Source organism: Amphiprion ocellaris, chromosome 5 (genome assembly GCF_022539595.1).
Source record: "Amphiprion ocellaris isolate individual 3 ecotype Okinawa chromosome 5, ASM2253959v1, whole genome shotgun sequence".
In the NCBI taxonomy this organism is placed as follows: Eukaryota; Metazoa; Chordata; class Actinopteri; family Pomacentridae; genus Amphiprion; species Amphiprion ocellaris.
Window position 1 is genome coordinate 10,946,381 of NC_072770.1, and position 12,675 is coordinate 10,959,055.

Consider the following 12,675-nt stretch of genomic DNA (forward strand, 5'->3'; position numbering starts at 1 on the left):
TTTCTCCTGTCTCACTTTCTTCCCTCACTTCTGAGCAGTTTTCTTCCTGACAAAAACACTTTCTCATCTCCTTTCCAGTGTTTATATCTTACTATCTTTGACAAATCTTCTTGCATAATTCCCTTTTTTTCCTCACTCTAATGCCTTTACTTTGCTCTCTGTGTCTATACATATTAAAACTGCATGTTTACTACAAGACAAAACACCAGTCAAGAGTCGTGCTAGCTGTAAGACTGCACTTGTGCTACATTTGCACAATTTATTCGATCTAAAACAGCATTTTTTTTCGACAGAAACTATCTCGACAACATGAGTATTTAAACAATCTACTGGGAAACCACCCGAAATAAAGGCGTTGGTGTAAACAGGAAGCAGCAGATCAGTTGCTTAGTTCTACAAATTACTATGTGATGAACAACAATAGCAGAAAGTAAGACCAGAGTTTACTTTAATTGCATAGCAGCTGCTAGCAGAGGTGGTAACGTAAGCAATGCCTGTCATCTGTATTAGTTTTAGATTAACCACTGGTTGTCAAGGCGGTCGGCTTTTCTTTTCTTTCAGGAAAAGGTCACAAGATAAGGATGTGATGAATGAGACAGCAATCCAATCAGAAAGCAGACACCATTTCAAAGATTAAAATGCACCCCTAAAACTGAAGCAATGTCAATAATGTTTCCGAAAGTTTCCAATTTGGGGGTCCTAAAACTGCCAATTAGCATGCATGTTAGGCCTAAACATAGCAAAAGTTGTGCGTTTTTAAATGAAAACATTATTAGTGTAGATGTAGCCTTAGGTTTGTATAGCCAGACCTGTATTTGCAGCACTGTATCAGCGGTGGAGAATAGCCTGACTGCACCTTATTACCATTCTGGGGAAAAACAAAACACTCTGGCTGGTTTCTATTTCTTTAAACCAATCACAGTTGTCTTGGGATGCATGAAATCTGGGATGCAGCAGCAGCAAAACAGTTTTGGAGGAACATGTTTTGGTGGAATATGTGCATCCAACTGTCAATAACATGTCTAATTTGCAAAATTTAAATTGCGCACAATCCAAATCTTTGGCAAGACTTGTAGTTTTGAGCATGCAAGTTGCTGCTTGGAGGTTGTGGTCATTGTGGTTTAATGTAGTGAAGTGGATTTTGAAAAGCCATGCAAACTATAGGCTGGAAATGACAAATTTATACCCATAGTCTACAACCGGTGAGTCAGACTGGGCTGCATTCAGACACATCTTTGCTTTGAGCCAAAATCTGAAATCGCTACATTAACATGCTAACTTTGACAAAAGTAATTGCTGATTTTGAGTAAATGTAATGTTTTCCCATATTCACCATCTTAGTTGTGAGGATTAACAGTAAGTATAAAGTACTAATGACACTGAGTTTTGCACATATTTGATCATAAACCGCAACATTTAGCAAATCAGTTAAAAGCATTAATGTCAACCACTGGCCGCTGTCGAGAAAAAGTAAAGAGGTCTCCAAGGTTAGCAAGATCCACTGCCTGGAAACCCATTTATCATGTAGGGGGCTATCCCAAAGAGACTGATAACCATGTACAGTCACACCTGTGGCTAATTTAGACTCACCAGCTAAACTGCCAAGCATCCACACACAAAGCCCCTCCTGTTATATGACAGTACAAACCACCGCAACGCCATATCTTTGCAAAATTATGTTTAAAACACTATATTTTTAAGTAAAACTGAAAGTGAATGTGTCACGTCTTGTGTAGGAAATCTGTTTGCACAATTTGTGTAATATTTTCACTCTATGTCTGTATTTGCTTCTTCCTCATATATGTTTTACAAACTTCCTGCTTGTGTTTTTTGCCCCATTTGGACAAGCAACTAAAACAAACCAAAACTCAAGTTGCTACAAACTAGAATTATTCAATAGTTTCCCTTCTCTCATGTAACTGCAAACTTAGATCTGGGCATTTTTGGCTTCTTTTATACCAAATGTGTTTTTTATAGACCAGCTGAGAGTGGCTCTGACTGCATCTGTGTATCCATCTTCTGGGTAAGACCTCCCACACAGTCTTACATAAATTTAATTCACTCACTGCGAGAATAAAGTGAGGGATGCTCAGATGTCATCTCTTTGCTTCCTTCTTCTCCTCTCTCCTCCAGCTAAACTTCATAACTGTCTTTATTGCCTTCCTCCTTCTGCCCACACTTATTTGTCTCATTTCCTGCTTTATTTTCTCTCTGCCATCCACACCCCTCCCCACCCCCCACCGCCAGCTTGTTGATTCAGCCGACTAAGCAGCCTCTCGGTCTCTCTCGCCTAACATCTTCTATTAAATATGGATTAATTACTGAGAAACCTTGTTAAGCTTCGTTAAGGCCTCCTGCATTAATCAGCAGTTATTTTAATTAGCGGAAAGGAAGTTTTGAACGTGCTACGCCGTGTATGTTTTACACCTCTGACATTCTAATCAGCCCAATCGCGACTTGATTTGCCTCCGAGTTTGTTTTGCCGTCTGAGGTGTGCGAACTCGTCCTCTGCTGTGTCTCGCTAAGTTACCCCAACCGAACCTGACGTCACCCGTTTGAACGTATGTGCATGTTCCCGTCTTGTTTCTAGCTTCCAGTTTCCCAGGTAAATGGTATTACAAAAGCAGAAAATAACCAGAAACACCCACAAATACCCAAAAGCAACACGTCTGCTCTCAAGTCTGGCAGTAATAAGTAAAGTAGAAATTCTGATTCAAGTCAGTTGGAAGCAAATGAGGAGTTGAATGTTTCTACAGAGCTACAGACGCCACAAGGTAGTTGTTCAAATCCAAATATACTTTCTAGCCAAGAACCAAGCTGTAGTTATTCCCAGCTGTTTTTGTTCCTCAAACATAGGTAAAAGGTATCTTCAGTAGTACAAAGAACAACTTTATTTTGAAAAATTTGTGTCTTTCTGTCAACACTTTTTGTACCAACAACATTTCATTTGGAGTTTCATGTGGAACCACTGTATTCTATGTTTCAAGTCGCTGTTTAGTTTTCTTGCCATTTTCATAGTTTTGTTGTTGTTGTTGTTGTTGTTTTACTTTTCTTTACACAATAAAACTACTTGGTTACCTTTAGAAACCAAAATAATTAAAAGTAATTACGTTAAAGAAAAGATCGGGGGTTTGGGTTAAAATACATCCATTGCAACACTTTTCAGTCCCTGTTTAGTTTTTAGTCAAAATTTGCTTTGGTTTCAGCTTCAGAAATACTTGGTTAAGTTTAGACGTCAAAACTACAAGGTTAGGATGAGGAGAAGATCATAGTTTAGGTTAAAATACAACTGTACAAACACTAAATACAAAGTTTGGGAGGTTTTCTGTATTGCTAAGTTGAGTTTGGCCCAAGACTAGACCCTAAACACTTAACCATCTCGCAATTTTACAGCTTTTTTTTGAGAAAACAGTAAGTTTTAAGCTGCAAACCAAAACGATAATAACCTCCCTATAGCATTCCTGCAAACGACTGTATTAAAATATCTAAAATAATCTGCAGATGTTGCCATATTGCTGGATAAACACAGTTAACCATCAATAAAAGCAGTTTTACAAGACCATTACCATAGGGATTTGTTCATCCTTTATGAGAGTTTAACTGATATATTTTTGCTTTCTCTGTTTATAAAGAAATGCTAATATTGGATACCTTATGTTGCTCTGATACACTGCAGCTTCATTCACACTTCTGTGCCAATGACAGTCTTTGTCATTAGCAGGGACTCATTAAAGCTTTTAAGCAGCACAGCACTGCATCCCATTAATTACCAACTAAGCAGTTCCATTATTGCTGATTTTCAAATTACTTCTCGGAAAACATGAAGAAGCAGCTCTCCTCTTCTAAATCTCAGAAACTGGTACACTTTTAGCACATCTTGACTCATCTATAATCCTATAAACCTTTTTTTGCAACTTCTGAAAGCTTGAAAAACCGGAATCAACCCCATCAGAAGGTGGAGTCAAAGTGCGACAACGCAGAGTATGAACATGTGCCCCATCCTGCCCTGAGGCTGAAGTTAACGGACTCTAAAGGATGAAAACAAAAACATTTTCCACCTCATTTACGCCCGCTGCCGTCCAACTGCTGAATTCTATCAGCGACGCCATTATGCCGCTCTGAGGTTCAGGTTTGTGGATGCGCCGCTGTATCATTTATGTCTGCTGTATGGGGCCACTGCTAAATTATCCCTGTATAATTTATGCAGTGAATGAATTAACGATAACTAATGGCTTAACCTGTTATAATGAAAGCTTCAGTGTCCACCAGGCATATATTTTATTTACATTATTACTGCTAAAAAAAAAAAAAGATGCCTGGTGATGTTTTTTTCTGCTATGATGTAACATTTGAACACTTTTAGGTTGAAATATAATATATAAGTGTCCGATTTTGTTCTTTTCTGTTGCTTTAACAGATTGAAAGCAAATTTTCCAACAGTAACCGACGTAAACTGGAAAGATTAAGAAAATCGAGTGCATTTATGGCACTTTCGCCTTGCAGCTAGAAGATCCCCTGTTCGTGTCCCTGCCTTCCCAACTTCCTGGGATCTTTCTGCATGGAGTTTGCATGTTCTCCCTGTGCATGCGTGGGTTTTCTCTGGGCTCTCCAGCTTCCCCCCACAGTACAAAATCATGCTCATTGGTAACTCTAAATTGTCTGCAGGTGTGAATGCGAGTGTCTCCATATGTAGCCCTGCAATAGACTGGTGACCTGTCCAGGGCGTCCCCTCCCTTCGCCATAAGTCAGCTGGGATAGACTCCAGCCCCTCAGCGACCCTAATGAGGATTAAGTGATGTATAGATAATGGATGGATGGATGGAGTGTGTTTATACTCTGTCATTAAAATAATGTGTTTGTAGCAGAATACCATGTCTAAATCTTTAATTAAATCAATTTCGCCATCTTTATCCCTATTTTCAGATTTTTTGTGTGTGTGTTTTTTGTGGGTTTACTGAACAGGGCATACATAAGTTGTGGAAGTACTTATACCATGCACTAAGTATATGCTCAGAGAGGACATGCAGGATGTGTTTTTGCTGCATCTCCAAAATCTACTTTTCTTTTTTCTTGAAGCAAAATATATTTGGGAGACTCGTGTGTCTAAGATTAACGGTGTGCGATTGCACTCATCTGGAAAAGGCATCATTTGTGTTAAATTGTGTTTATCCACTTCACACTTGCAGTCTATAAGTCTCTCTTCTAAGACTATAATTAAGAGCCGTTTCCATCGCTGCACTAAATCCTTTGCAGGTGGGGAAACCGATTTCTCTCAGTTTCACTTCAGGCCTCCTTTCCCTCTCTACACCAGACATCCTAAGACCACAGATATCTGCAGCTCTACTGGATGGATGCACGCTCTTCTGTTATGTCTACATTTGTTTCCATTGGGTTTTACGCCGTCGGCTCAGCTACAGACACATAAGGAAAATTCGCCCTCAGGCCTACTAAATACTCATTTTTCAAGTCTTTCCATTAGAGCGTCATTTCAAAGCCATTTATCGTTGACTGCTCATAGCAGCTCGTTCAGTTTTCAACTGTCAAATATCCCCATGGAAGACACAACTGTCAGTCTGACACCACGTTCCATCACTGGAGAACTCAAGGTTGTTTGCTTCCTGCAGGGAAATAACTTTGTTATTGTCTTCAGGCAATAACTTTGATAACTGGCCATGAGATTCCAGACAAATAGCGTTCATTTAAAGCATGCAGAAGGAGGGATGTAGTGTGCTTTGGTGGTGGAGCTTTACTTTTAATGTTTCTTTTAACCTCCAACCATGTGTGAATTTGACGCTGTAATCAGTTTTGTTTAAGGTCCCTCTCCAGTCGTTAAATAAACCCCCAAAAAACTTATCTCTCTGCATCAAAGTTACACATTTATGTTTTTATCCCTTAAAATAATTCATTCCTGCTTTAAAATGGCTCATATATATGACTCTACACAGTTGTTTGATCAAAAATATGCCTCTATTCACTACCTAAACTACTCAAAAACAGTGATTTGAGAAACATAGTGTTCATTTACATTTAGCAGAATAACTGCAGCTTCTGTTATCTGCGTCCTTAGCATTTTCAAAATCGACCTCCCAGCTGCAAACTAAATGATGAAAAAAAGTTTTGCTCAACATTTGGATCATACGAGGAGGCACCCATGCTTGTTTTGAACACTTCCACCAATTTCTAGACGTCTATGCGATTCCTAAATTCATTCATTTCAAAGCCTGTGAACATGATTCAACCCTTGTTTATTTGCTCCTGTCACCATTTTTCTACCTGCTGACTCATTTTCCACTCCATTATAAAGTCCCGAACCTCTATGGAAACCAAACAACCACGACAACCAAGTATAAATACGTGTCTTCTGAGCAGCATGACACAGTTATTCCATAAAATCGTACATAATAAAACAATACAAGTTGGATTTATTTGATTATCTAGAGTACAAATGTTTGAAAAAGAAACTAGAATCAACATGGGTAAGTGCTACAAACACTTTAAACCAATCACAGCTGTTTTGGGTGGTGTTAAGCCCGGGATGCAGCAACGGTGCCCCTGCAAAGCAGCACCAACAGCAATCTAAAACTGAAGTCTACATCTGACAACTTTGCATCAGTAAGCATGCTAACTAGTCCTGCACCACACTATCATTTTTCTATAGGTTGAAATGATGTTCTGGTTTGTTTGAATTTCTTTAAACCATTTGCAGCCAATTGTCGTCATGGGTAGGGCTAAGGAGTTCGATATTCCCTCGAAAGAATGAAACATTTACATGCAGGAAGACGAGAACCGTCACTAAAATGTAGAATCTACCAAATAAAAACCAATCTTGCCAAATCTTGGGCAAAAGTTGCTATTTTTAGTGCGGAAGTTGAACATATTTGTTGTTTGCTGTGGTGATTGTGATTCTGAAAATGGTAACTGACTCAAAATTGCGGAAATTGCCGGCTAATACCCAAAGTCTACATCCACTAGAGTCAGACTAGCCTGCCTGCATCGGCAGCACCAGCGACTGAACATGTGAAAAGTTCCTACATCACTTAGCATTCAGCAGCACTTAGTTTCCAACAGCGTGCAAACTGATTTCTGGTGTCACCTGCTGCTAATTCTGCACAATCCTCCACAAACGCTCACTATTTCTAAGTGCAAATCACTCACTGAAGCCACTTTTACACTATTTCAGCTCCAGTTGAATTCATTCAATATCTGACGGTCTTGTACACACACACACACACACACACACACACACACACACACACACACACACTGATGCCCCGGCACTCAGCATGCCCTGCTATTAGGCTGTCAGTTAGTCAGGCCAATAGAATAAGTGCCGTGGATTAGGCGAACACACACGCACACACACCCTCCGACACACACACATGAAGGGAGGATGGACGGCATACTAAAGAGAGCAGGCCACGAGGTGACAGACATCCTGCCATAAAGCTCCTCTCTCTTTAGCAACACACACACACACAGCAGTGGAAACAATTACAGCCACTCAGACAGTCGATAACACCGAGACATAATCAACTTAGTGTCATTTTTTTTTTCTTTTCCTCGACCTCTTGTCATCCTTTGCCAAACACTCGTCCTTCTCGGGGGGGGTGTCTTTCTCGGCTCATCTAGACGGGAGTGATGAACGAGGCAGCAGGCGACAAGAGAATCTCTTTTCCTACAGTCTCATCCTTTCACCACCGTCTTGTCTTCCAGTTATATCAATCATTTCTTCCACTGTGACGTCTTTGTGTCTCATTCTCTCCTCTACTTCTTATCGTTTTACACCCCCTCCTCGACATTTCTCCTCTTTTCTTTGTTGCTCTCATCTCCTAGTCTTTGTTTTTTCAGACTTTTCCCTCCTAAACTCCAAAACTGCATAGCTGTATTGAGGAAAAGATCACGATTTGGGTTAAAATACACCCACGACGATGCTTTTCAAACGCCTTGGTTTCAACTACAAAGCTACTAAGTTAAGTGTAGGCATGAAAACTGCTTGGTTTTTCAGAAAGAGATCATAGTTTGGGTTAAAATACATCCAAACACTAAACACATATCTCCATTTGTCTTCTATGTTGACAATTTGAGTTTCACACCAAAACTAGCTGCTAAAAAACACAAGAATCTCACAATTTCACAGCTTTTTTGTTTGTGAAAACTAACCCATCTTCATCCTTCCTCCCTCCTCTTCCCCTAGTTTTCTTTGCCCTTTCCCTCCCACCTCCTTCTCTCATTTCATCTTCCTCCTTCATTCATCACTGCCTCTTCCACTTCGTCCTTTCTCTGCTCAACTAAATCGCTCCTCACCTTTTTACCTCCCCAACTTTTTCCCCCCGCCGTCCTCTCTTTGTATGACAGCGTCCACACAAAGCACACACACTAATCACATAAAGGCCTCTATAATTGGGGAATTGAAGGATGTTGATTTGATCAGAGCCAAAGACTTCTTCTCCCTTCAACGTGTCAACACAGCGGGCAAACGAGTCAAGGAGAAAAACTGAGAAAAGTGATCCACGGTCACTTCCCTTTCTCCTCTCTCATTTTTCTTTTACCAACCCTTTTTTGTCCTTGCTGCCCCCTCCAAAAAAATCTAATTAAGTGGAATATAAATTGTAAATTGGTTTCCTTGAAAACACTCACACACACCTCAGTGCCCACCAACCTCACATCGAACCGGATGCTCAACAATTAGTGATCAGTGAAGCTCAAAGGCTTGGATCAGGAGCACAGCTGCACCCAGCGCACTCACACAGAATGGAAAAGGACAGCCTTGAGTAACATACGTCTTTGCTTTGTTGAACATAAAGCTGAATCAGCTCATCCAAATAAAAAAAAGTGCCAGTCTTTATACAATAAGTTTGATGTATCTGCCTAAATGACTCATATTAGCCACTCCTGTGATTAAAATGACACTTTAACTCAACAAGTTTTGCGTAAAATACCTTAAAAATCAACATTTTGCTTGAATAAAAATATCCTAAAGCTGAATTTGCTCCCCCACACATGCAGGCCTCATGGATGACAGGATTACAACTTGTACATGATGTCTGTAAGCAGGACTGACAGACAAGACAGACAGAGTGAGATCATTTTCTTCATCACTGGCTTTCAGTCTTTTTTCATTATAGCTGAGTGACTTTCTTCACAGTTATTTTTCTTCCTTTCTTCTCTAAGAAACAAAAAAACAGCAGTTTGAAGAGGAATGGAAGATTATTAGAAACACTCTGATCGCTTTGTGTGCATTAGAGACACACAGAGAGAATCAGTCGGACAGGTGGATCACATGTACCAATGTCGCCCCCTAACGACAAAAAGGCGAACAGCAGGAAGCAACAAAACGTCCCTCAGCTCTCTTCTCAGACACATTTTACGCACGAACTCCCAGTAAAATGACTGGTGAAGTTAAAGTAATGCGTTTAAGTGACAAAACACAATCAGAACACTATATTCTAGACACCAAATCTGACTTTTTTAGACAACATAAAGGAGAAAAAAGACGTTATTTCCAACCATGTCTCCCACTACCAGTGTGAAGAGAGGATGTTGCAACAGTTACTATGAACCCCCAAGCTGTGTTTCACCTCTCAAATGTGAGTTTTCTCTCCTGTCTGTCTGTTCACACCAATACTCTGAGCTGATAAGACAAATCGTGCAAATCTCGTCTTAATTGTGACATAAATTAACACTTTTCCGAACGCGCTGAGGGCTGGTTTCTTCCGCTGCACCATTACGCACGGAGAGACGGACGCTGCTCCGCGGCACCGCAGCGCACAGACGGAGGGAGAGCGAGCGGAGAGGGAGGACTCCGTGTTTGGAGCCAGTCTTCAATTCAAAGTAGCCTCTTTTTGCAGAGTTACGAGCCATGAATACCAAGCAGAAGGTGCTGAGACCGCTGGACAGACTGCCGCTGCAGTAAAACATCTCTGATTTGGAATGATTTGTCCTGTTATGGCAAACCCGGAGTGATGGCACAGAACACACTCAGACCTGCCATAAAGTATCATATTTCATCACTTTTCTTTAAAAAAAATAAATAAATAAAAACAATCAACACAAAGGCGACTTTAAAGCTTAAAGAACCTGCAACAGCAGATTAAAACACGAGACAGAGTTAGATAGACATGTATATAATTTGACTTAATACATTTTTGAACGCTTACTGAATGTTTTGATTTATATGTAACAGCACTTCCTCCTGAATCTTATTTGGGACGTGTGTCAGGGAATGAAGCTTGCTGGATATGGGGAAGCAAAGTCTATTAGTGCAGCTGTAAACCGACATTTTATCCATCAGTGAAGCTTCCATTTCTGCTCATAGATAACAATCATCATCTCTGAGTCGGTTCAGGCCTGGAAAACACAAAGATTCCGCAAAACTCTGACGGCGCGTAACAAGTGCCGAACGCTGACTGCGGAGCAGAGACGCTGCTGCGGACTGTGTGTGGATCCAGAAGCTTAAATACGGCGAGTTTAAAGTCTGTATCTGCAGACTTATTGAAATATAAAGAACTGGGTTCAATTGTTGTTCTGTGTGGCAAACTGGAGAAGCAGGGAGTCATTCAGATGCCGGATTTGTTCGGTTTTTTGCATGCAAATGTTTCATGGATTCTGCAATAGAACGGATTTCTGCGAGACTAACTTCGGCACGTTACCCCACGATGCTGCTGCACAGTAACGTGTCTGCATCTTTGTCGAAACACATCTAAAATATGACTCTCGTGGTTGCATAAATAACTCCGGGGACGCGTTATGTTCGCTGCTTTGCGCTCAGACGGAGCCTCGACGCACCGGTCAGTCCGTTTCCACAACTCACCGAGTTCACAAGCGAAATACCATCTGCGTAAAACAGAAAACGAGTCACATCATTAAGCCTCAGCAGCATGCAGCGCACACTTACACCGAGCTTCATGGAGCAAAACCTCCAGAAGCAACCAAAACTTCACCAAAGCTCCTGAGCGAGAATCAGAATCAGACACGAAGCTCTAAACTCAGATCATCTTGAGCCAAACTGTCATCGTTTTCAGCAAACCGCTCTGTATTTTGATTTTAAATCAGTTTCCACCTCTGACATTCTCGTTAATATACGTTTTCTGTGCGTATACGCAGCTATAGATTCAGATCCACAACTGGAAATTTGCTTAAAACCGAGTTGAGGGGTGTTTTACCATCACATCAGCCTGCAGTACAACAAGTGCAGCTGCGTGAAGCTCCGAAATCACCAAAATGTACAAATCAACCTGCATGGACACTTTATATTCCCACATGTGCCACCTGAGCTCTGTGGCATTTACCCCCGATTCAACTGAAAAGAATCCTCCAAGTCCACAAAATAGAAATGCATGTACATAAGTTACTTTTTTTTTTTTCAAATGTAATAATCAAAAAAGCTTCATTACCTGGAAAGAACTGTCCATCAGTAAATCCAAAAAGTACAAAGTAGAAGAAAGCTGCCGGCAAAACGCGAGAATAACTCCGTTTATCCATCTCTGTTCTTCTGTTTCTTCTTGTTCTGCTCAGTCGTGCGGATTATTTTACATACTCCCGTCTGGTCCTGGAAGTGGTTTTCCTTAGTTTGGGACAGCAGAGACAATAACGGTGACAACAGGAATAAAATCCTCGCATTGAGAAGAATCAGAAAGACGCACGTAGAAGCTCATAGAGAAGTTGGAGGCAGATAACCAAGAGCTCTCTCCTCTCCGTTCCTCTCCGCTCCTCTGCTCTCGGGTCCGACAGCGGGAGCCTGTGTGTGTGCGTCCCTGCGCGTGTCCGTGCGCGCGCGTGCACCCAAAAGTGTGTGTGAGAGGGACAGTGGGGCAACAGTGTGTGTGTGTGTGTGTGTGTGTGTGCGCTCAGACGGTCTCCGACAGACTGACGGAGTTGGAGAGGAATGGAGAGCAGTGCGCACTACGGCGGGTGCCAGACACCTGCGTAAAGACGCGCGGATTGACGCGTGTGCCATTTCTGGTCAGGAGTTTCAAAATAAGATTAAGCAGCTGCCGAAGGGAAGCTGACTTTAAAACAGGAAACGGTCATGAAACTCTGACAAAGGTACTCTGGGATATGAATAGGACCAGTGTACACAAATAACTTGCATATTTTAAAGAAAAATCTAAGAATAGGCAAGTATTTTATAAGGAAAATGTCAAATTCTACTCTTCAGCTTTAATTTTGAATATTTTGGCCTCAGAGAAGTGATGGATTATGATTTTTTTTAATTATGTCATTAAAAAAATTATTGTGGATCCTACCTTCTTTTCTTATATTTCACAGGCATAAAATGCTACTCTGGTTGTTCCATAAAGACCAGTTCAATGTTTAAGTGCTCGTTTTTTACTCCCAAATGGGGAAAATCATTCAATCATGGAGAATTCTATCATAAAACAACGTACAGGTAATCATTTTTACGGTTTCCTCTGAGGAATTTGGTTATTTCAAGTTTAACTTCATTCCCCAAAATTGTGAAAATCATTCAAACCTGAAGAATTCTGTCACAAAACAATGTGCATTTACTAATTTTTAAGTATTCCGGTGAGGAATTTGGGTTTTTCAAGACCAGCTCAATGCTTTAATGTACGTTGCATTCCTCCATGTGCAGAAAATCATTCAGTCCTGCAAAATTCTATCACAAAACAATGTGCATCTTTGCATTTTAAGTTTCCGTGTGAGGAAATCGGTTCA

At 40.8% G+C, this 12,675-nt stretch overlaps 1 protein-coding gene across 12 annotated transcripts in view; it reads right to left on the reverse strand.

The window, feature by feature from the left end:
- Positions 1 to 11,863, reverse strand: part of ptprt (protein tyrosine phosphatase receptor type T) — a 412,332-nt gene extending 400,469 nt beyond the window's left edge. For all 12 annotated transcript variants that reach the window (XM_035943149.2, XM_035943147.2, XM_035943148.2 and 9 more), the window contains exon 1: positions 11,394 to 11,863. In XM_035943149.2, coding sequence (XP_035799042.1) covers positions 11,394 to 11,481 — 88 coding nt within the window. In that variant the 5' untranslated portion in view covers positions 11,482 to 11,863. The remainder of the gene's footprint in view (positions 1 to 11,393) is intronic.
- Positions 11,864 to 12,675: the final 812 nt, after the last annotated feature.